General features: G+C 35.3%; 1 protein-coding gene and 1 long non-coding RNA gene across 4 annotated transcripts in view; one reads left to right on the top strand and one right to left on the bottom strand.

Annotated features, from left to right (window-relative positions):
- Positions 1-198: 198 nt before the first annotated feature.
- NUDT12 (nudix hydrolase 12) lies at positions 199-14940 on the bottom strand. Of its 2 annotated transcripts, none has more exons than XM_086686692.1 (7): positions 14824-14940; positions 11958-12169; positions 10803-11389; positions 7274-7441; positions 5879-5992; positions 3269-3468; positions 199-2292 (listed from the first exon to the last, which is right to left on the bottom strand). In XM_086686692.1, the coding sequence occupies exons 2-7, from the start codon at positions 12161-12163 to the stop codon at positions 2182-2184; spliced, it is 1386 nt and encodes a 461-aa protein (XP_086542818.1). In that variant the 5' UTR covers positions 12164-12169; positions 14824-14940; the 3' UTR covers positions 199-2181. The 2 variants fall into 2 exon arrangements, with proteins under 2 accessions (XP_086542818.1, XP_025780432.1); XM_025924647.2 differs by having other exon boundaries at positions 11958-12165; positions 14824-14931.
- The window catches only part of LOC147584241 (uncharacterized), a 386937-nt gene continuing 376446 nt past the window's right edge, over positions 14371-24861 (top strand). The window contains exon 1 of one of the 2 annotated variants that reach the window (XR_015244077.1): positions 14371-15150. This is a non-coding gene — a long non-coding RNA (uncharacterized LOC147584241). The remainder of the gene's footprint in view (positions 15151-24861) is intronic. The other variant, XR_015244105.1, reaches the window with a different exon arrangement.

Here is a 24861-nt window from a genome sequence, read left to right as displayed (position 1 = left end):
CACAGACTGACATCGTGACCTGACCGAAGTTGGATGCTTAACTGAGCCACCAGGCACTGCCAAATATGGCTACTTTTAAATGGGCTTTTATACTTGTTGTTTACACATCATTAAACAAGAAAGGATGACTGAAATTGGGCTTTTTTCAGTTTTCAGAAGACATTTATCAAAACATTAAAAAATACGTAACACAAAACAGAAAATAGATAAATATTTTAATGTATTGTTACCTTCATTTCCATTAGAATACATTCATGGTACTTGAACCTTTACCATTTCTTTGCTATTTTTTTATTTACATATAACTATTCACCTCTTAGAGGTAAACAATGTTAAAAATGATTATTAATAATAATTTATACTTAATGATTTTCCCTGGGTATAGGATTATCTGAAACTGAATTCATAACTACATTTTGTTGATATTTTGTATTTTATTTTACTATCTGAACATGGAAACCTAGAACTCTGCGATGTAATCTTAGATTCTCTAAGAACATTTGGAGTAAAACTGAACCCCAAGTCATCATACTTAATAATAATCAAGTCACATAATTTTCTACTTTCTTATGAAGTTTAAATTTTATTATGTATCTAAATGTCCAATGTAAGTCAATTTTGTCTACAGTCCTGATACCAATCAACTTTCTTCAATTACTAAGAAAATCATTGTTCATCAGGAAAGTTTTATCTAAGAAAATGATCATATTTAAGTTAAATGATTTTAGTATCTAAAATTGTAATTAACAATATTTGGTAAATTAAATTTGTTCTTATCATCCCTTATTATAATATATTCTACCTATATTTTTAGTAGTAGTTTCTACTTCCTATTAGAGGGGAGAGTCTTGCAGTGGGCTATCCAGTATAGACCGTTAAAATTAAGTTACTTAACTGTAATTACAATTAATTGTATTAACAATAATAAGTTGTAATTGTGTAACTTTCATTGATTAATTAGTTGATTCACCTTTAATTGATTAAATTAGTTAAATTCATCTTTCAGGATTTCTTTTTCCTTATCTATAAAAGAATGTCACTGAACTACATATATTATCCTTAAGATCTCTTCCAGTTCTAACATAATAAACAAATTATGTAAGTTTATACATTTATAGACTTAATTTCAAAACAGTCTTAAAATATGACAGTTCTATGTTACAAAATTGTGAATTACTATTTTCCTCTGATTCAGTTCTAAAATACACTTATTTTATAAAGGCTTCTTAGAATACGCTGAAAGAGGGCTAAAATCAAAATGTTGCATTTGAGTTTAATATTAGTAATGATTACATAATTTTTTGCTAATGCAGATATATCCCTTATCACAAAATGACATAAAGCCAGTGTTTTTATTGAATACGTAAATCTATCTGGGAAATATTTAGCATCTGATTTTTGAGGTGAATTCCTTTCAAATACATGTAATTTCAGTGAAAAAGCAGAGAATTCTGATTTGTCTTAAGAACAACTTTGAGTATAACAGATAGATTAATTGATTTTAGGTTTCAGGGGGAAGTCGCATACACAGTGGTACGCTCTCACTTAAGGTCTCCTTCCATGAAGGCACAATATTCTGATCACTGCAGTTGTTAAGGTAGAAAATTCTTAACACTGATCAAAGCAGACTAGTGGCAACACTATAATAGCACCACTGCTAGAACAAAGGAGCCAGAACAAAAAATGGAATACAATGGGAAGTGAGCAAAAATCAGCTACTGACAACTGAAAGAATCTTTGTAGTAATGAAAAGACTGAAAATGAAGCTTAAAATTCATTAAAATTATTTTGTCTCATTTCTCAACAATAGAAATATAGTGACTGGTCTAATGCTTAAAAAAGGCACTGGAATTCAGGTTTGTTTCCATTTTTAGAACATATATCTTTACAACATGATTTTTTTTTATTAGAAATATGGTTTAGTGAGACAGAACTGTGAAGCACAATCAAAAAAATGTTTGGAGAAGGCTAACTCAGATTTAAAAAAATCTGAGGCAGTGTTATATTTTACAAAAATACAAATTCTATGGTTAAGATGGAAAGTACATGTTGAAAATATTTCTGAATCCTAGTATGGTATTTTGTGTTGTGACATTCTAAAAAGCACCAGATATTTCTATTCTCACTTGAGGAATAAGTGGTATTAGAAGTCAATTAATATTCAAAGTCTAGTTATTTGATTTAGAGATTGGGGTTCATTCCAATCCAGTGTTTGATTAATTGATGTGCAATAGCTCGGCTTGGTGGCACAAAGAATGCCTGCTGCTTCCCTTTGGTCAGAACATCCACAACCTAAAATATACCATAATAAAATGTATTAGGATTTCAACACTGTCACACTTAAATACTATTCTTATGCTTATACAATCCAATTAAACATGATGATTTTTACAGTGAATAACAACAGGAGAAAGTGACAACACCCAAGTTCAACATGCAAAATTTAGTACAGTAATTTTAGTAGATTCAATGAGTTAGTGATTCAATTTAACAAAATATTCCAGAAAGACATATTCTCTTATGAAAGTAACGTCACAAAAAAGAAAAGTATATGCTCCACATTTATTTTCAAAGTGAAGTCAACTTTTGGAATGGGTTCCCCTTTATAAAATTTTGAAAAAAAAATCTGATTTCTACTTTTTGAGGTTGAGCATAAAATAAAATTAATTTTGTTTAGGCAAAATCAGAAAAGATTTCAGGTCTTCACTACTAATAGTGTATCCATTTTTTTTCTACACAAATACTTTAGGTCATGCAAAACACAGATAAGTAGTTTATCTTGCCTTCTAGTACTGGAGGATAATGTTTTAAAAAGTTCTTGTGAGTGTATCTTTGTTATATAGTTTTTTTATTCTTGTCCTTAAGCATATTTTAAAATGAACAAGAACTTTTCAAAAATTTTAAGCATTTGTATTGATATTTTTTGAGAGCTACTTGTTTTAATGCTGTAAACTAAAATATAAAAAGGTTAAGAATAATATTCCTATTTTTCATCTTTGAAATAATGTTTACCTATTTTAAGTCCATTGAAAGGTATCATTAATCTGAAGGATTGGCATTTGAAATTAGAAAAAGGCACAGAATCATCAACTAGAAGACTCCCACAGAATGAGTTAACATAGGACACATCAATTACATTGTAATCCATGCATGATGAGTGGGCCATAGCATTCATTCAAGTTGTTGAAAACATATATCCTTGCTGCATGCCCAAACTGATACAGTCAGAGAACAATCAATAGAAGAAGGAAATTAAATTGAACTTTACCTGTTCTCTAGTGAACCAGCGGGCATCCTCTATTTCATTCTTGTCAACTTTAATTTCTGTAGACACTGCCACAGCTAAGCAACCAATCATTAAGGAGGAGGGCATTGGCCATGGCTGACAAGAGACATACTGAACATGGCCAACTTTGACTCCACTTTCCTCTTCTACTTCTCTCCGAACAGCATCTTCTATTGTCTCCCCTAATCAAATAGGGCAAAAGAACAAGTAGCTGATGAACATCTCCTAGACATTTTGTGCTCTGAATGGTTCAAACATTTGGAAATCACTTTGGACAGAAACCCAGTTCAAAGAATCAGAATGCAGAGCCTAAAACTAGACTGGAATTCAAGAAAACATGATTTCTTTTAGTATATGACCACATGAATAATCAAGATTCCATAACACCTTTCTAAAGGGTCCAAATTTTTAGTTACACTGTAACAATTGTAACATCTACAACTATCCAGCACTGATATTGGCTAAACATTAGGCAAGCATTTTATATATTCTCATTTATTTATTATCACTAAATAGTTACAAATTATTATTACAAGATTTTTATAAAAGGCTAAAATTTCTTATGTAAGGAATTTTTTTTCTTATGTTGTCAAAGAATCATTGCAGATAACTTTTCTCAAAAGAGTTGAAGACCACATAAAACTAAAATTCTAAAAACCACTGAAAATGAAAGTATTTTTTCTTTCTAAATGTTTTTGTTCTTCTAGAGGACTGTTGACTCAGCTATGTTAAATAATGCCTATAAATATACTTTATATTTCTGATTTTTTTGGAATTGAGAAGTAGAATAAAGGTTTCTAAGTTAAGTTTATATGAAAGTTTAAAAATATTTTGCTATTTAAATGTAGCTTTTTATTTGAAATAGATTTATATAAGGCTATGGGTGGTGCAGTTGGTTAAGTGTCAGACTTTGGCTCAGGCCATGATCTCATGGTTTGTGTGCTGGAGCCCCACATTGGGCTCTGTGCTGACAGCTCAGAGCCTGGAGCCTGCCTGAGATTCTGTGTCTCCCTGTCTCTTTGCCCCTGCCCTGCGTGTGCTCTGTCTCACTCTGTCTCTCAAAAATAAAAATCAAAAACATTAAAAAAATTGAAATAGACGAATATATATTTCCTATATTAAAATTAACAACTTATGTTCACCAAAAAATATAGTGGAAAGGTAAGTCATAGACTAGCATTAAGATATTTGCAAGACCATAGCTATAGATTAGCATATTGTAAAACTCGTAAAATAGAAAAAAAAGGTAAACAACCAAAACAAAATTAGACAAAGAATATAAACATGCAAAATTCAGAGAAAATGAAAATTGGATGGCTAAAACACATTTGAAAAAGATGCTCCATCAGCACAGTAATGAAAACTACAGTGACATTATTTCATACCCATCAGAATGGCAAATTATAAAGTATGAAAATCCTAACTTAGTGAAGATGTGGAATAACAGAACATTTCATATGCTGTTAGAAAGAGTGTAAATTGGTAGGGACACTTCAGAAAACAACTTGGCAACATCTACAAAAGGTTAGGATTCTCATATACTATGAGTTAGCAATTCTATTCTCAAGTTTAAACCCTTCATGACTCTTGCAAATGTGCACAAGTAGTAACATAAGAATATTCTTGGGGGTGTTTACAATAGCAGAAACTCTGATATAAACTAAACATCCAACAGCAGAATGGGTAAGTTGAATAATATTTAAAATGGTACACAGCAGTTAAAAAAACAGTCTAGAGTTATTAGAGACAGCAGAGTGATTAACAGCATGGACTCAGCCAAAATGTCCAGGTTTGTATCTCTGCCCTACCTACTCACTAGCTATTTGATCTTGGGCAAGTTATCCAGCTCCTGTACCTTAGTGCCCCATCTGTAAAACTGCTATAATAGTACCTATTTTATAAAGCTGTATAAGGATCATATGATTCAATATATGGAAAGCCTTCGAAACAGAGTGGCACAATGTATGTTTACTATTATTACTAGTGCAGATTAATACTGGAAGCTAAGATTAAACATGTATATTAATTATCATTTACTCCACAAATTATTTATTGAACTCTTAGTATATATAAGGCACTGTTCTAAGGGTTTGGGCTACAACTATGAATGAAGTAAGGTCCTAGCCCTTATGGAACTTACTTTCTGGTGTGAGTAGATAATAAATAAGTAGATAGATAAACAGCTGCAAACATACATAAGATAATACATACATACATACCATGTCAGGTGGTGATGAGTGCTGTAGGGAAAAGTCAGGCAGGATGACAGAATTGTGAATGTAGGGTACGAGGCTAACTAATGTATTTGGGGCTACCTGAGAAGGCCTCTTTGAAAAGGTGACACAGTTGAGTCCAGTGAGGTGTAAGTGATACAGATACCTTGTGTAACAGCAGTATATTAAAGAAGAAATGTTGAATTATCAAAACCAAATTATTCTAGTAAAAACAAAATTATACCACTTAAAATACACAGAAAAATAATTTAAAAAGATCCCAATTTCATAGCATGAGAATTTGTCAAATGCTATCTAGAATTGTTATTTGTGAATTATAAGTTAAAGGAAAATTAAAGTTATGAAGAAAAAGGCTTACCAGGTTCAATAAATCCAGCAAGGCAAGTAAACATGCCTGGGGGAAATCTTTTCTGCCTGCCTAAAAGGCATTTGGTCCCATCTGGATGAATAACTTGCATGATTACCACGGGATCTGTTTTTTTAAAAATAAGATGAATGATAGAAAAAAATAATTTAGACTCATTGTGTAAAATCACTGTTGAATACTATAATAAGTTGTATCTCCTAGAACAAGACTCTTGTCTAGTTATGTGATTGTTTCTTTCTGCCTGATGACAAAGTATTTCAGGGAAATTGCACAGAATATTATAAACTAAAGGAAGACCATTTCTGTCTTCTAAATAGCAACAATTATTATATACGTATGGTATGCTAGGCATATTGTTATTTTTCAATTATAAAAAAGTTACAGAAGATATTACATGGCATAAAGAAAATACAAATTTTACTATGTAAATGTGAATTTCCCTCTCCCTTCCATCCTAATCCTGAACAAAATGTTTTTAAAAGCTAATGTGGCTTGGGGCGCCTGGGTGGCGCAGTCAGTTAAGCGTCCGACTTCAGCCAGGTCACGATCTCGCGGTCCCTGAGTTCGAGCCCCGTGTCAGGCTCTGGGCTGATGGCTCAGAGCCTGGAGCCTGTTTCCAATTCTGTGTCTCCCTCTCTCTCTGCCCCTCCCCCGTTCATGCTCTGTCTCTCTCTGTCCCCAAAATAAATAAACATTGAAAAAAAAAATTTAAAAGCTAATGTGGCTCTATGATTAAATTTTAAGCCATTAAAAAAATAAAATTTAAATTAAGTAACAGTTTATTTCCCAGAAGTCACTAATCCACTAGGTCATGACTGAGAACAGGAATCAAATGTAAAATGCTCCTGAGCAGTGAAAACAGGGTTTACCAAGTCATGCACTTTACTACCAGGAGACCTGCTCAGATATTTCTCAGACTATCTATTTTTTTTTTCACAAGTTTTAAAGGACTAGGTTCTCAGATTTCCAAACCTACAGGAGACTCCAAAGCAGCAATTAGAAGGAGGAGAGCAGGAGGCAGACACCAGCAGTGATGAAAAGCTAGTTTTACTGCTTTGGTGATGCCTCAAACAGGCACTGAAATGTTGGGGCTTTTTTTGTTTGTTTGTTTCTGCACTACATGGATCCAGATTGGTGGACTTTTGAAATCACCTATTTTAATACATCAAATTCGTATTGATTAGTCATTTCTTAACTATGAGTTAATTATATACAATGTCCCTTACTTAAAAGTCATGAAAGTATACATACTTGTAGTCTTAAGAGTTAAACATACTTTTAATAAAAAGGTAAACCCCTGAACAACTCAAAATCTTGTCTTCAGAGAACGTCTTATTCCCTAAGATTCCAGATGGCTGAGATTTCACTGTAGATGAAAAGGCTTACCAACTCTTGGATAGGATGTATTGTGAACACCGTGGAGGCTAGGACAGCCTTCTTTTAAGCATACTCTTTTGTAGCCACCTTCTTCGATTTTAGTTGTACTTCCACACGTTGGGCAGAACTTATATCGACTGTGCCAGGCAAGAACAGATCTTGCTTGAGCTACAACCCCTTTAAGAGAAGCATAAAAAATTTTAATTCTGTGATAAACCATAAACAATATCAAAGTAAAATGTTAAGTCAGTAAAGGCATACTCTATATTTTCTGAGTAGCTCTGTGATCAAGGATGTTAGTATTCCTATTTTTATGATGTGTATATTTCTTTTAAAGTAAAAGATTTAATCCAACAGATGACAAATGAAAATTAGATTTAACTTTAATATGAACTAATAAATACAATTCTCATATAACACAGATGTACTAACATCTATCTTATATATTATATTACCTCAGGCTTTTACTATAGATGATTTTTAAATTTTGGATATACAAAATTCTAGTGTATAGTGATTTTATAAAAATTGACTTTATAATAGTGACTTTTACAAAAATACATTACAAAGCCAGTTCCTAATTTAGACTTGGACTATATAAAAAAAAAATATTAGTAGGAAACTGTAGGAACTTCTCTTTTCCTGGGTGATTAAACTACTGCTCCTTGTCACTGTGAAACATATCCTGTTTACAACTGGAAACTTAATGGAATGTTAAAAAAATACTGTATTTATAACATTCATGGTTAACTTTGTTCATGAAAAAAAATGCCTACAAGAAAAAAATCTTAGTATATATATACTTTGGCTAGATACCCTGGTATTTCAAAAAAGAATATGGCCTGACCAGAAATATTACAACTGAAGCAATAAAACTGGAAATGCTACATTTACATTTGCCTGACAAACTTGCTCTCCCTAAAATACATTATTTGGTCTAAGGATTTTTGAAATAAGCAAAATAACCATAAATAACAATATTTTAAACTGGGAAACAAAAACTAATAAACCATACATAAAAATAAATGTAATACTGAAATTCAATGAACCACAGGCAACATTAAATATTTGTCTACTACATTACCTTGTAGTATGTAATTTATGCTAAATATCTACATTATTTCAATATTGTTTCAATAAGACAAGCTAAAATTTATTGAGTACATACTATATGCCAAGCATCATGCAAAGATGTTTGTATACATGATTTTATGTATGTATGTATGTATGTATGTATGTATGTATGTATGTATGTATTTATGAATGAATGAATGAATGAATGAATGAAGAAAACAGGTATATTTTTATTGGACTGCCTGAAACAGAGGATAGTGTGGTATGGATGGATAGTATGAATGACAAATAATACAAATATATTTTATGTGAAATAAAAAGCAGCTCAATGGGTTACATCATCTTATTTAATGGTTAGAGCAATGATATAGGTACTATTATTATCTTTTCCTGAAGGAGGAAAATGAAGCACGAAGAGGTTACATTAACTATGTAAGTTTATACACTAAATGAATGAAAGGTCCTCAGTTTCCTAACTATTAAAAAAAGAGAGAGAGAGAGAGAGAGATCGTTCTGATATTAAACTTATATTGCTACAAAGAAATTTTCTTTAAAAAGTGCAGGGTTGGGTAGGTCAGTCGGTTAGGTGTCTGCCTCTTGGTTTCAGCTCAGGTCATATCTCATGGTTGGTGAGTTCAAGCCCTGCACTGGGTTCTGTGTTTACAGGACACAGCACAGCTGGGGATTCTCTCTCTCTACCCTTCTCTCTGCCCATCCCCCCCCGCCAAATAAATAAACTTAAAAAAAAGTGCAACTTTGGGGCTCCTGGGTGACTCAGTCGGTTAGGTGTCTAACCCTTGATTTCAGATCAGGTCATGATCTCACGGTTGTGAGATCAAGCCCTGCATTGGTCTTCATGCTGGGCTTGGAGCCTGCTTAAGTTTCTCCCTCCTACTCTGCTTCCCCTGAGTGTGCGCATGTGCTATTATAAAAAATTATGTGTTCTCCACAGATGTGAAGAATAAAACATATCAATCCAGACATTGGGAGGAGGCATCTAAGCAGCCTCTGGAAGGGCCTACCACACATTTAAGGGAAGGTGGACACTGAGAGTGACCTCTTCGTTACCTCCCATTAACTTTTCAATCAACCATAATTTAGCTTATATTCCTTCCACTCCACTGATATTCCACTTGTTAAATTCATCAACAGCTTCATATTCTAAAACCAAAGATCCTTTAAAAAAATCTTTTTCTATCTTACTCAAATTCTCAACAGCATTTGGTATATTTGACCACTCCCTTGAAATACTTTGCCATCTTGGTTTCCATGAGCATTCTCCTGTTTTCCTCTTAGGTTGTAGCCACACTGTCAACAATACCTTTGATGGCTCCTCTGTTTCTACCTGACTTCAAAATTTAGGGGGATTTACATGTGATTCTAAGGCTTTTTCTTGCTTGCTCTCAATTCTCTAAGTAATCTCAGTAGTTCCCTGAGATTTAAATATCACCTTCATGTTGATGACTCCCATATGGGTATTTCTAGTTTAGACCTCTCCTCTGTGTTCCAGTTTCTAATATCCTTCTCTAAGACTAAATATGCCCAAAACTAAAATCTTATTTCTTTCAAGTCTGTCTTGCTTCCTTTGCTCAACTTGTCACCCTATGCTATTTTATCAAGAAATATCACTACCTACCAAATTACTAAAGTCTCAAACCTAGCAATTATTCATGATCTTTTTTCTTCATCGTTATATATCCCAAACCCAATCCATCAACAAGTGCTGATGATTGTCTCTCTAAAATATATCTTGAACATGCCCCCTTTTCTCCACCTCTGTCACCTTCATTCAGGCTGTATAGTCCAGGTTACTATCCCCTCTCACAGTAGTCTCAACCTACTGATCAAGCCCTATCAATTTTACCTCCAGAACATCTCAAACTCTTTCTCTCCATCAACCCAATCCACTGTAATCTCTTAGCTAGGCTACTGTAACCTTCAATCCCCTCTAATAAGACTTCTGACTTCACAATTAATTACCTACAACTCATGATCTACAAAGCAGGCAGAGTGAGGGGTTTTGTTTTTTGTTTCTTTTTAAAACATAGGTCAGATTACAACATTTAAATGAACTTTAGAATAAAACTCCTAATTTCTTACCATGGCATATAAGATCCCACCTGAACTAGCACACCCAGCAACAGCAAACAAAATAGTCAAGGTCTTTGCCATCAGGCTCAGTGTATAGCAGGTGCTTAATATTATTCAGTGAAGAATCAAATAAAACCAGCATGCGGTAGGATTAATTCTAGGGAAACTAATCTTGGCTGATTAGAACTGCTGTAACTGCTCAGGAGAGTAGTCCCCTAGAGTGAGAACTTCAGGAAATTTCTAATGAAGATAGCCTAACTGCATAGCTTGATGAAAAAAGTGTGCCTCCTAGAAAATGCAGATACATATAATTCCAACCCAGTTCCCAAAACCAGATTATTAGCAATACAAGTAAACCGTATTCACTTCTTACCAGCTTCTTTTTCTTTCAACTGCAGAAGAGCTGGCATTGGAGGATGAAGAAAATAACAATTTTCATGCCTTTGCTTAAATTCTTCAGCAGCAACAGGATCTATACCTAGAGCAAACCAGGCAACCAACCCATCTTCTTCTCTTGGGACTTCTGAAGCATAATTAAAGGACTCTTTCTTCACTTCAAGTTCTACTCCGAGGAAAATCAAGGTGATCTTTTCAGGCTGAGCCAAATAATCTTTTATATCTGTGTAGCTCAGCTGACAAAGCCTGACTTCCGGCTGTTGGAAACTTTCTTTATTGCCACCTAGAGTAACCAAGGGATTTAAATCTGAGAAAAGGATATAAACTGTGGCTGGATGGCTTTCTTTAGCTAGTAGCCAATCAGAATTATTTCTTTTTTCACTTTTTCGGTCTAATAGTGTTCTGCTAAAATAATTTTCACATTCTTCCACTTCCTTAGTTAGGAACCAAGGCTTCATCCCACCTTTAGCATTAGCTAGTAAGTTAGCTATATGCTTATAACCCCAAAATTTAGCAATGTCCAGTGCAGTCTGCCTTGATTTATTGACAATGGATCTGTCACACCTACAAATGGAAAGAAAAATAAAATAGGAAATAAAAATTTTCTTTAATATTTATTAAAGTAAAATATTTCCAGATGCACATAATAGCCCTCTAATCATTATTACATAAGTTGTTTTTTTTTTTTTTTTTGTACATGATGTACTAATGGGAAGGTTAAAAGACATAATCACAAATGATGCAAAGTTAGAGATAGCAAGATATTTAAAATTTTTGGAGAACTGTAAAATAAAAAACAGTAGGTTTTCTGTGCTATAGGAAGAAATTACAATTTTACAAGGGGTTCTTGATAGCCATAGTGGGTAGATCCACATTTTCTACCTGGGAGAAAAAGATTAGACTAACTCATAAATTTGCTTTGTTATTAAGTATGAAGGGTTCCTCTCTCAACAGAAGAAGTTAAAAGTTTTTAGTTAGGTATTTTTCTATGTTTTTATATAATAAAACTGGTCAACAAGTTATTTAGAAGTCTATTGGTATAAATATGGCTACATGAAAAATTTAAAAGGAAATATGTAACCCAGAAACGAAACCACAGAGCCCTTCAAGTAGTAGTGCCTAAAATGTTTACCCTTTGTCAAGTAGAAATTGGACAATATCTGGGTGCCCATTCCTTGCAGCATACATTAAAGCAGTCCAGCCATTTTCAGAAGTTTCGTTGAGAAGAGATGGAGAATGACTGAGGATTACTGTTAACCTGGCAATATCTCCTTCTGCAGCTGAACAGTGAAACTGGGAAATTATTTCTTGCTTTGGGCTTCTTTTTATAGAAGACATTTCTTCCTTAAAAAAAAGGAAAATAGAAAAAAACCTTTCATTTTCATTTGCTTTTGGTTCAATGCTAGAACATTATGTGAATGCTGATATAATTAGAATAGGCATGGTTTCTAAAGCTATATACTCTTCAAAAGGTCATTTATAGCCAACTGTCATCATAGTATACATTTCAAAATTGTTATCAGTTGAGAATTTTAAATATAGTTCACCATGGGGGGTGTATAACACAATGTATAAAGATCTTTGGCAATAAAAGAGAATGGGGGGGGCATATCCTTGAGAGGGGGTGTCAAGGTACCTGAGGCAGATCAGAGAGATTTCAATATAGATCAAGGGAATGAGAGGGGTTAAAGCAGACAGAAGTCAAGTCAGAGGGTTTTTAGCAGATGATAACTAGTATTCTCTTAGAGGCAGTGTTGTCAGAAATAGGTGCCTGCCTTTAGGAAAATTATGATCCTACAGCTAATTTATTCGAAACCTGTGTTACATTTCACTTGAAAACACTTTTTTGCATTCCCTTGTACAATTAATTCTATAATCCACGTGGGACTATTTTTGTTCATGGTGTAAAGTAGCAGCAAGATTCATTTTTATCCAATGGATAATCCATTTGACTTGGCACCATTCTTGAAATTACCATCTTTGTCCCACTGTGCTGCAGTTGTCATCCTTGTCATAAATCAAATGACCATGTATTTTGGATCTCTCATTGAACACTGTGCTGGTGGTCACTTTGTCAAAACTTGAATGACAGAAACTTTAAACCATTAACTTTGTCTGCTTTGTTACTCCATTTTTTTCAGTAAGAACAAAATATATAGAAAATGTTTCCTACCTCTTTATAAAAATTGACTTATTGTGGATTGAATGTGGTAGGGCACAGACTGAGCAATGCTTTGTGGAAACAGTTCATGCTTAAGTTCTCTACGAGTTATGTTCTGAGAACAAAGTACTTTTTAAGGTATGAATTTTTGTTTAGTGAAATGCTACTAAGAATTGACTTGTGATTCTGACTAGACTTCTATCATTTTAAGCAATAAGATATTTAGCCTAAAAAGGAAAGGTTATAATCCACACATTTTGACTTCTTTTGTGTCTAGTGTTCTCACAATGCAATTTGGCTGATCAATTTTATAGGAGTATGAACAAAATTTAGGGGAAACATGGGCCAAAAAGATTAACTGTTCACCTTTCCTGTTTGTATTTTTCTGCTACTTATAAAAAAGGTCAAATCTGACTACTCACAAAAGGGGAGGGGTGTGTGTGTGTGTGTGTAAACAGGTGATGGGGATTAAAGAGCACTCTTATGACGAACACTTAATAGTGTACAGAATTGCTGAATCACAATATTGTACGCTTGAAACTAACATAACACAGTATGTTAACTATACTGGAATTAAAACAAAAAGCTTAAGAAAAAACTCACAGGAATGGTGAAAATATGTTTACAACTTAAATTAGAAGGAGTGATTTCTATATTAGAAAACAACTTTTTATTTCTTTTGATTTACTATAGAATTTATCTCACTGTTCTCTTCATATTGAGATTTCTAAATGCTTTACGAATATTATCAATAACAAAAACTACAACTTTCCAGGACTTTATTTTGAATTATTGCCGTATACTGACTCATGTATGGTCTCCCTTCCAAGTTGCCTTTCCCGTAAATCGATTTTCCACAAAATATCACAAAGATTCTTCAGTTAGGTTTTCTTTAAGCAATATTTTACTGTCTTACGTTCTGAGGTCATTCATTTCTTCACCTTCCCAAGAGGCCACTCCACAGGACAGAGTGCAAAACTGCCCTCCAAAAATATAGTACTATTCACTATCCCCAGTACAGTTCTTAAGGATTCAATATTCTCAGGAGAAAGGAAGCTTTTTTTTTTTTTTTTTGGCAGAAAAGCCATCTAGAAACAGAACCGATTCTCATTCCAGAAAATTACACAAAATCTGAAATCCAGCTCGGCTGCTGGATTTATTTTTTCGTTTTTCATTGACGGGTTTCCCACAAGGTAAAGATTTGAAGGTAGGATAAGGTGATTCACTTAGCTTAATGCCGCCCTTGCTTTCCAAAAAGAACAGACTATTCTGAGAGGTCGTTTAAAGAAGGTTAAAAGGGCCTTAGATTTTAACGAAACCACATCCATTTTTACCGATGTGTACCGGGGCCCGTGCCTCGCTCAATGTCACATGGTTCAAGAAACAGGGCAGAGTTCAAGTACGGCTCTGTCAGTGAAGTCACTGCCCATTATTTAACGATTTCCACGTCCCTGGGCATTCGAGGTGGCCATTTAACCAGTCAAGCAACACGTACGCACTTTCTCTCCAAACGCTTAAATGCCTTGAGATAGTTTCTTTTCTTATTACTGTGAGATTCCTTCTTTTAACGTGAATCTACAGTTGAAGCAGCATTTTGTTTTCCCCACCTCAAAGACTTGACTGGAAAACCAGCAGCAGCCGAGAGGCTGCGCCCCCGGCCCCCATCGGGAAGCTCCCGCGCCAGCTCCCGCGCCAGCACCCGCACCGCACCCCGAAACTGCGCCAAACAACCCAGCATGGCCAGGCCGACAGCGCTGAGATCAAAAAGCACTGGGAACTGGCCACCCAACCCAGAGCGGGCACCGGGGACGACTAACTTGCCGTTGCTGTTACTAACCAAAGGTAACCAGAATAGAGGAAAGCAGGATACTGCCGCAAGACCGGGAAAACCCCACGCTCACTCTTCCCGGTGTCGGAAAGAGCCTTCCTGACTTCCGGCGGAGGTTCCCTGTCCTCGCACGGTTTTATGGGAAATGTAGTTTGAGGATCACAAATTGTGCGTGATCCGTGAAGGGGAGGGGCTTGGGGGTGAACGCGTTCGGGAGCCTGGGCGGGAGGTCACTGCTGTTAAGGTCCAGCTTCTTGGTGGTGAGTCAGGGGCTGGTTTTCCTTTTCCGTCATACCGAGACATGTGAAGTGTGGTGCGGACGATGGAAAACCGTAGGTGTGTGGAAACGGTTTTAAGTTTTTCAGTATTTCACACCAGTCACCTAACCTCTCCTGTATGCTTCAATGCAGTGGCGTGTTCAAAGTCGACTTGCGCGTTGAATAAACCTGGCATATTGGCGGGACCAACTTACTCCAGTATATGACCTTAAATAAGTTCTGGGCCTCTGAAACTCAACTCCTCATGTGCAAAATGGTACTATGTATTGATTCTTCATTCATTTAATCGTCCTTTGAAGGGTGTATATCAAGCTCCCATAACACCTCTTTGGGTTATGAGGTTAAAAGAGGATAATGCATTCAAAGCTCTTAGGAAGTTGAGGGTTTAGCTAGTACTCACAACACCATTATTTGTGCTGTTAATTATTTCATTTCCTAAAGCCTAAAGAAGTTGCGTGAGTTCGAGATTACAAAGCTAGGTTTTGGTAGTCTCCTGGACCAGAGTTTTTTTCTTTACTGAAATGCATCCTTGGCATTCAGCATATTAAGGAGTCTGTTATGTTAAGGTTGACCACTGCTTCCTGCCTGAATTTGAGATATTGGAAGCTTTCTCTCATGACAGTGAAGTTATGTATACCGGTCGACATTTGCTTTCATTACTGCTGTTTTTATTCTTTTTCTTTTTTTTGCTTTTGTATTTTTTTTTTCCAAAGTGAATGAATGAATGAATGAATGAATGAATGAATTTAGTAACCTCTACACCCATTGTGGAGCTTGAAATCAGTATGCCAAGATCGAGAATTGTGTGCTCTTCTGACTGAGCCATCAGGCACCGCATCTTTACTGCTTTTTAAACCTGTGTACTGTGCTTTTTTCTGTGAGTAGTTGTCTTTAGTCTTTAATGATTTCCAGGATCACATAGGACCTCAGAAATACTAAGTTTTAGTTAACTCACTTGGAATACCCAATCTTGTATTCAAACTTATATTACATAGATTAGTATAAGGAGCACTCATATATTAATCATATAGTGTAAACAATTATAAATATATAGTCATTCCAGTCTTTAGTATTCTTGTGAAGTAAACACCAGACACTATATTATTTTATTAATAAATATTTAAGGGTAAGCTTTTTGGAATTATGAATATATATTTAAGATGTAAAATGGCTCCTAAAAAGAATATAACTATGTCATTAGTACAACTAAAATTTTAACAGTAATTCCATAATATAGAAGAGATGTTCAGTATCAAATGTTATTGTCTCAAATTTTCTTTAATATATTTTATGGTTGATTTGCTCAAATCAGGACTTTAAAAAGTCTCCACGTTACATTTGATGTTTTTTGATCTATAGATTCTCCTGTAGTTTTTCTTGCAGTTTACTTGAGAATAATGATTATCTGCTCTGTAGAGTTTCCCATATTCTGAATTTTGTAAATTGTATTCTCACATTATCTTATTGCCTATATTTCTTGTAAACCGGCAGTTAAATCTACAGGATTTTTCAGATTAAAAAAAAATTTTTTTCAATGAGGAGACTTTATAGGTGTTATTTATTACCTATTATTTTACATTAAGTGGCATACACTGATTGTCTATTTCATGTTACAGTTGGTTATTGGGTTTAGATATTGTTAGGCTGATAAAGTTTATGATAAACATAAATTATCCCATCAACTTGCCAGCTAATAGTTTTAGTAGCCATCAATTATTATTGCTTACTTCCATTATTTCATTACAAGTCGCAAAATGATGATATTCTTATTTGATCATGCTACATTTATTAACAGAAATTCTCTTTTATAGTGAAGAACTTTACCTCATTTAGTACAGTTTACACAGAAAAAAATGGCATAAATGTGAAATTTTCTCATTTATTTCCTAGTTTTTAGAATAATGAGTTAGTTCCCTAATATCCTTCAAGTTTGTTTTTTAATTTTTTTAATGTTTATTTATTCTTGAAAGAGAGAGACAAAGAGAGAGAGAGACAGAATCCGAAGCAGGCTCCAGGCTCTGAGTTGTCAACACAGAGTCAGATGTGAGGCTCAAACTCATGAACCACAAGATCATAACCTGAGCCAAAGTCAGACACTTAACCAACTTAGCCACCCAGGCGCCCCCTTCAAGTTTTTAAATATACTTAGGAACTCATGGATGTTAAAAATTTTAATATATTTCAAGTTATTGAAGATATTAGTATCTAAAAATATTTCTATAATATTTATTATTTTGATGTTCAAATTACTTCTTTGGTCAGTGGGAACCCTAAGTGGGTCCCTGGGTTCTTTTGATCAGACTACTGTAGTGTTTGACAGTTTACTTCCTTTCTGGCATGACAAAATATTTTAAGTTCTTACTGTAAATATTCTGCACAGATCTGGAATCAGTCCTTTTTCCAAGGAATATTGGTTCCTTTTAGTAGAAAATGGTATTTAGAAACCATTGGTATTTAGATACCATGGTTCTTTGAATTTCAAGTGCTCATCGCTAATAGGTTACTGAATCCTTTCTGCATGTAATCCTCCCCCAACGAAACTGAACAGATTCAGTTCCTATCCTATAGGATTTTACATTCCAAGGACAAGATTGGTGCCAACATGGATATTAATGCCATAAAGTAATGTTTTTATTTTATTAATTGTCCTGCTTGCACACTTAATGTTCCTCAATACTTGGGGAAAAAGTTAAAACTCTTTAGCCTAGCATTTCTGCCTTCTGTAATATGGACCCAACACATATTTTTTGCCATATTTTCCCAAGAATATCCTATATAAACTGTTTCCATGATCTAGCCAAACTGGCTTATAACTGATCTAGGATGCCTCTTATGCTTTCTTACCTCAATGCTTTTGCTCATGCCACATTTCATAACTTAAATGCTTTCCCTTAACCAAATCCAACCCATTTCTCAGAGTCCAGCTCAAATCACACTTCTGATGGGTCTTCTAGATTATTTCCATCCACGTGTTGATCAGTTTACCACCAATATACCCTTGCTCATGCCATGTCAGTGTATGCTGGCTGTTACATAGAGCAATCGTATTCCTTTGCCTGAGGACTCTTTCTTGTCACCAGAGCCCACTTTGCCTTCCTGCTCAGTAGACCAGCAATGCCAGATAATTAATACTGCCTGGGAGTATCCCTCAGTTAATGACTGACATGAATGACTATATAAAACTATATAAAACCCTTTTCACCCTTTTACATACTGGCTACACTGCTGTAAACTGGTTGCCAGATGTCCCCAGAGGTATTATTATTATTATTTTTATTTCTTTTTAATCCGCAGTGGATACTTGATTAATAACTAACCCTTTATGCTTGACTTTCCTTCCAAGTTTCACTTCTGTCTTACCTTACCATTGCTTTTTCCTATATAACCAATTGCATATGAATCTTTGTCTCAGGATTTGCTTCTGGGCAAACGTTAACTAAAACAAACATTTTTTTGCACTACCTGGGTGGCTCAGTTGGTTAAGTGTCTCACTTCAGCTCTCAGGCTATGATCTCACGGTTTATGGGTTCGAGCCCCACACTGGGCTCTGTGCTGACAGATTCAAATTCTGCATCTCTCTCCCCTACTCATGCTCTGTCTCTGTCTCTCTCTATCTTTCAAAAATAAAATAAACCTAAAAAATGTCAACAAACTTTTTTTCCTCTTTTTAGTTCATAATCTCTATTATATAGTAGTTAGCCTCCTCTGCATAGTTTGGGAGAATCACCAACTATCATTAAATATATAAATCCCTATTACCACTCATTCTGGGACACACTATATCCTATTGTATATATGAGAATTGCTGTTATTGCAAACCAGTGCATGGAATTTGGATTGATTGCCTTTGAGTTGAATAATTTGGAGTTCAAGTTTGAAACCACGAATTTCTCCCTGCCCATCCATAGCATTGTTTTACATGCTAAAATGGCCTATCTCTCATTATCACCACCCCTTTAAGCGTTCATGGTCCTTTTGTTGTACTTTTTAGTTTTAGCTGCTCTGGAAAGTTAGTCTCTACCTTTTTTGGGTGCCCTGCAAATGAATATTGTATGTAACACACAGACTGTTTCTTAAGGCAGAAATATGCCCACTGTATCCTGCAAATTTATTGAAAATCCATTTAGTCCATCCATTCTTGAAACTTGAGTTTATGGATAATATAGAAATAAAAGTTTATGTAGAGAATTTTATTTGGTAATTAGCCTTATACTTTGTGAAGGTATGTCTTATTCTTGTCACACATTGCTTTAAAATTTTGGTATTAACTCACACTTCATATATTTTTGCCTCATTTTCTAAAAGATTGTATTTTTTTAAGTGAAGAGTCTGATTTAAGGCACTTAGTAACATTGATGGTTGATGGTGATGAGATATGCTGGGAAGCGTGCTTTAACTCTACAATTTAGAGGTTAATTCCATAAAAGTGAGAGTATCTTGAACTTTACATAAGGTCCTTATTGCAAGATAATTTCACATGTAACTATAGTTAGGGGTGTTTCTAATTTGTATGCATCGTATATATATATTCTACGTTCTTGAATATACTACGTTTGCTTTACACTTTGGACTAGTTGTATTCTCCTTTTAAAATACCCTTGCTTGGGGCGCCTGGGTGGCGCAGTCGGTTGAGCGTCTGACTTCAGCCGGGTCACGATCTTGCGGTCCCGGAGTTCGAGCCCCGCGTCGGGCTCTGGGCTGATGGCTCAGAGCCTGGAGCCTGTTTCCGATTCTGTGTCTCCCTCTCTCTCTGCCCCTCCCCCGTTCATGCTCTGTTTCTCTCTGTCCCAAAAATAAATAAACGTTGAAAAAAAAATTAAAATAAAATACCCTTGCTTTAGATTTTCTAATTGTTGGCTTCTTATCATCATGTGTCTCTCAGATGTTACCTTTATAGAGTGCTTCTCTGATCAGCCTGCTTAGGTAGCTCTCCTACTGGTATTTTCTCATGTCTGGCAATCTTGTTTTGGATATTTGTTTCTGATGTTTATTTATTGCATGTCTTTATTAGAATGTGAATTTCTACATGTAAAGGTCTTTGTTTATGTCAATTACAACCTTTCTCTCTGAACCTGGATTTTGATTGGCATACAGGAAACATTCTGTGAATATTTGTTGATGTTGAATAAACGGTTGTTTTCATATTAAGTTAAAAAATTATTATTTTTATTTTGCTTTTTTATTTTAAAGAGAGAGAGTGCAAATTGGGGAGAGGGGCAGAGCGAGAGAAGGAGAGAATCTTAGCAGGCTCCATGCTAAGCATGGAGCCTGACACGGGGCTCAATCCCATGACCCTTGGATCATGACCTGAGCTGAAATCAAGAGTCGGACACTCAACCAATTGAGCCACCCAGGCACCCCAAAGTTAAATATATTTTTGATGTTGCTACCATATCTTAGTAATTAGAACTTCTCAAATAACGTTAGACATGCATGCATCAGACTTTCTGTGATTATGTTTGTTTCTCTGTTTATGGAATTTAGTCAGGAAGACAGCATCTGGTTGTTCCTTTCAAAGAGCTATTGACTAATGAAGTAAAATAGATAATAAACAATTTATATTCTATGGTGGAGTGAAGACAAAGTGGAGAGTGCATTGTGGGTACTCAATCTACACTTATAGGACAGGGTTAGAAAAATGTATAGTGGAGACTTAAAGTACTTACCCATGTGTTATTCTTCTCTTTTTCCAGATCTACTGGGAAGGGTATATGGCCCAGGCTCTTTACCGCTAGGCATGGCTTTGTGACTAATTTTAGCCAATGCCCTGTGGACAGGAGTGGTGCCCTTCTGGGCCAAAGCAGTTATGAGATAGTACCTTGCTCTCCAGATATTTATTAACTTTTCATGGCAATATGAGTATGGCATGTTAAGATAACCCTGTCACAGAGATAGAACTGTCACTCACCAGTTGGAAGCTGCTGTGGAGAGCTGCCAGACTTGAAACAGACTTTGTATGAGTGAGAAAGAAAACTTTGGTGTAAGCTGAAGAGATTTCAGAGTTAACTCACTACCTCACCATAACATTCTGAGTAACACAGAAAAAAACCGTGAGGAAGTAACCTGTGAACTGAGATTGGAAAAGCCAGGAAGAATGAAAGGGCAAAATCAGTTAGTTCATCAGGGATTACTCCTTTCCTTCTTGCCAGGGTAGAGCCTGGTCCTTTGAAAGAGTGAGAGCAAACTTAGAAATAGCAAGTAGGTTAGTACTCCAGATTCTAAGCAGGCAGTAGGGTTTACTAAGTATCAGATATGTCAGGAAAACACGCCATAAAATCCTGATATTCAAGGGCCCTGGTAGGCAGAGTGCAGACAGCGCTTTGTCAGCAGTCCCCAACTTGTCTGATTTAAGGCCTGTTGTGCTCACTCTGCTTTTGCAAATACATTTCCCCTTACTGAAAGTGACAGCATGTAATAGCAGTTGGCAGAGATGACCAAAATAAAACACTTTCCCCTTTGCAATGCGTACATCCAGAAATGCATTTAATCTTTAAATACACTCATTTATGATTTTTATGGGTACCAAGCCACTTTTGTTGAGTTTATGGTAATTTCATCTGTCTCATGATTTTCAAAAACAATTTTCAGAGTTTTTCACTCTTGGAAGTGTATGGAAATGACTGTATTTTTCACATAAACATCAATTTAGTTTATTTTATGAAGAATTCCCAAACAACATTTTATTCTTATTTATAAATCATTTCTCCTCTTTTGCTGTATGAGTTGTGTTTTATGAAGCAACAACCTTGATATGAGCAGGAGTCTGTCTGATCAGAGGCAGAATTAACACTGCTTTGAAAGAGCAACATTCTTTCTGTGTACTCAAGTTAATTGATGCAGTCATTTAATCACTGAGCCATTGCTCACATTTCATGTTTAAGTCACTTAAACTTGATTTTTTTTTTCTTTTCTAGAATGTTTAGGCTGATGAGGATTTAAAAGGATTTGTAGCATTTAAAAATGTCCGCAAACCAGATTGCAGCATGACATGCATTGGATTCTGTATTCAGTTTTAGTTTAGTTATTTTGAAGCTATCAGATGAAAAAACATCTACATTTAATATTCTGCAACAGGTTTTTCTATCACCATGCCAAAGCCCAGAGGAGCACAGTATATTTTTTTAGTTTTAGTCTTCTATTTTTCCTTAGGATATTTTTGACCCTAGATACATTTTTCCTTTAAATTTGACTGAGCTGTGATCATGGCTCCGACCTCTAGCCTTGAAAGAAGAGGAGTTATGCCTCTCAGGAGCTATGCCTCAGGCACTTTGCAAGTCCGCTGGCAGGGATTATTTCCCAGGCTGTGAAGCGATGACCTTCTACAGAGAGTGAATGTCTGCAGTGCACGTAAATTCCTTCAGCCGTGATTGAGAGCCTTAGGTTTGTTACCTGCTCTATGAATCAGAGTCCATTCTATCTCTATGGAGGACGAATAATTTAGTGCTATATTTAAAGCCACATGTTATGTGCTCACATGTCAGCTAATTTATTGTTGGTGGTGAATATATTTTGTTTTTGAGGCTCATGTAGGGTTAGTTCAGAAGTAAATCTGTGGAGTTTTGGAATGAAAACCTGGGATGACTTTACTATTGTAGAAGGCACCTTACCTGCTATTTCTAAACAAAGTGCCCCTACAGTGCTCTGTCAGCTGTCTCTAACTTATCTGATTTCAGTATCCCAGAGAGGATTTTTGTTGCCTCCTAAGCTATCATTACAACAATAATGTAATGCTGATTGCCACGATATTCTCAGAATACATTAAAAAGAGGAATGAAATTTAGAATGATTAATAAACACTTTTTGAATCTGTAGGATGGCATTTTGTTCTCTGAGCTGTCAGTTTGCATCCAGTGAATTTCTAGAGCTGTGAGAAATTACAGGAATATACCATCTCTCCCTCTTTTCATTACAAAAAGTAACTATACATTTTTTAAAAAATGTTTATTTATTTACTGAGAATGAGAGGGAAAGAAAGAGGCAGAGAGAGAGGGAGAGGGAGAACCCCAAGCAGGCTCTGCACTGTCAGCTGGGAGCCTGATGCAGGCGTGCCGGGCCTGATCCCAGGAAGGTCGTGACCTGAGCCAAAATCAAGAGTCAGACGCTCAACTGAGTGAGCCACCCAGGCGCCCTATACATAAGATAACTCGTTTTTAACATTATATGATGATTTTTAACAGTAATGTTAAAATGCTTTATGTATTTTATTTTTTTCAAGTAATCCGTATGCCCGCTGAGGGGCTTGAATTTAACAATCCTGAGATCAAGTGTCTCATGCTCTACCAACTGAGCCAGCTAGGCAGCCCCAAAATGCTTTATATATTTTGAGTTCTTGTGAATAATCCTTGAGAATCCATTTATTGTCACTACACCATTCAGCCAGTTTCAATATAAGTCTGACTGGCAGAATTGTGGGAAAGCCAGAGTAATTTAAGAGAGGAGCTATGCCATTGAAGGCCATGTGAAATTCTTAGAAAACACTTTACCCTTTAGAAAGCCAGGATAAGGAACTATTACAAAATGCCACTAGGGATATCTCATATAATATTCCATTTTGTCCTAGTTGAAAAGTTATCTGCTATGGTGGTAACATTTCCAGTTTAATCACATGCGGCTTTTCTGGCAACAGGGCCACCAATATGATACTTCTTATGTAGGACCAAGTGCTTTGATCTGAAATAAAATTTGAACAGTAATTGATTTATTCATTCAGAAATAGGTAAGGAATTCTTAAATGCTGATGGAGAATAGTACTCGAAGGTACAACTTAATCAAATTCTATTATCATATCTTTTCCTTTCCCACAGTTTAAACTTAATGGAGATAAGTTATTCAGAAAGTATATCTAATTTTGTTGAATCCAACTGTTTAAACTCTGTGGATAAAGCATAACTTACCCAAGTTATATCTTATTATTTGTTCTCTTTTGTTTGGTTTCTGGCTCTTAGCAAAGGAAATCTGTGATATATTTGGAAGCAGATTTATTTAAAAGTCCCTGGCCTATGAAACTTTCCTGGTAAAACAGAAAAGGAAACTGGAAACAATACTATCTTTGTTCTATCACCAATATGATGGCATTGGTTAATTAGGTAGTGATCTCAGCATCTTCACTTTCTCTCCTCCAGTTCCCTTCACTTTTGCCTCCCCCTCCTTCCTTCCCTCTTTCCCGTCTTCTCTGATTAAGATTTACATTAGCTTACATGAAAAAAAAACTAGAGTGATCTAGTAGGAACAGTGATTATATTGATTTTCAAATATTGGTCCTCATCATGAAATAAGAATATAATTTCATATTTAAGTTTTAATGATCTCAAATCGGATAATAGTACATTATGACTTGATTTGTAAGCCAGCTTTTGGAAGGGTATAGGAATTACCTTTGTGGAATTGTGTAGGGCCAAAGTGTAACGAATGATGTAAGTTAGTGTGATTTATAGTTTTATACTCTTTTTTTCTTATAAGCAGCCTCCTTGGTGTTCCTCTTGTGCCACCATCATTGTTTCAGATATTCTCACGAGGATTACACAGTGGCTTTATAACTGTTTGTCTGAGGACTCGTCTTCGAATTTACCCTCTAGAATACAGTCAGAATGATCTTTTAAAATCCTGTCATTACTCATTTGCTTAAAATCCTTTGTTCTTATGCATCACTTTCAGGATAATATAGGTTATGAGGTTCTTTCTTTTTCTTTTATTGCAATACCACTAATTAAAATTTTTGGAGGGTGTATACCCAGTGTATATTTATTTATTTACAAATGATACACATGTA

Source organism: Puma concolor, chromosome A1 (assembly GCF_028749965.1).
Source record: "Puma concolor isolate L17-30 chromosome A1, mPumCon1.1.hap2, whole genome shotgun sequence".
Classification (NCBI taxonomy): domain Eukaryota; kingdom Metazoa; phylum Chordata; class Mammalia; order Carnivora; family Felidae; genus Puma; species Puma concolor.
This window is presented reverse-complemented; position numbering and strand designations above follow the sequence as displayed.

Bases quoted from the DNA above. Each gene is read 5' to 3' on its own strand.
- NUDT12 (XM_086686692.1), bottom strand. From the start codon at position 12,163: ATGTCTTCTATAAAAAGAAGCCCAAAGCAAGAAATAATTTCCCAGTTT. The intron at 5,993-7,273 runs GTAAGCCTTTTC...TTAAAAAAACAG, and splicing joins TACATCCTATCCAAGAGTTG to ATCCCGTGGTAATCATGCAA. The intron at 2,293-3,268 runs GTAAAGTTCAAT...GGTATATTTTAG, and splicing joins GCTGGTTCACTAGAGAACAG to GTTGTGGATGTTCTGACCAA.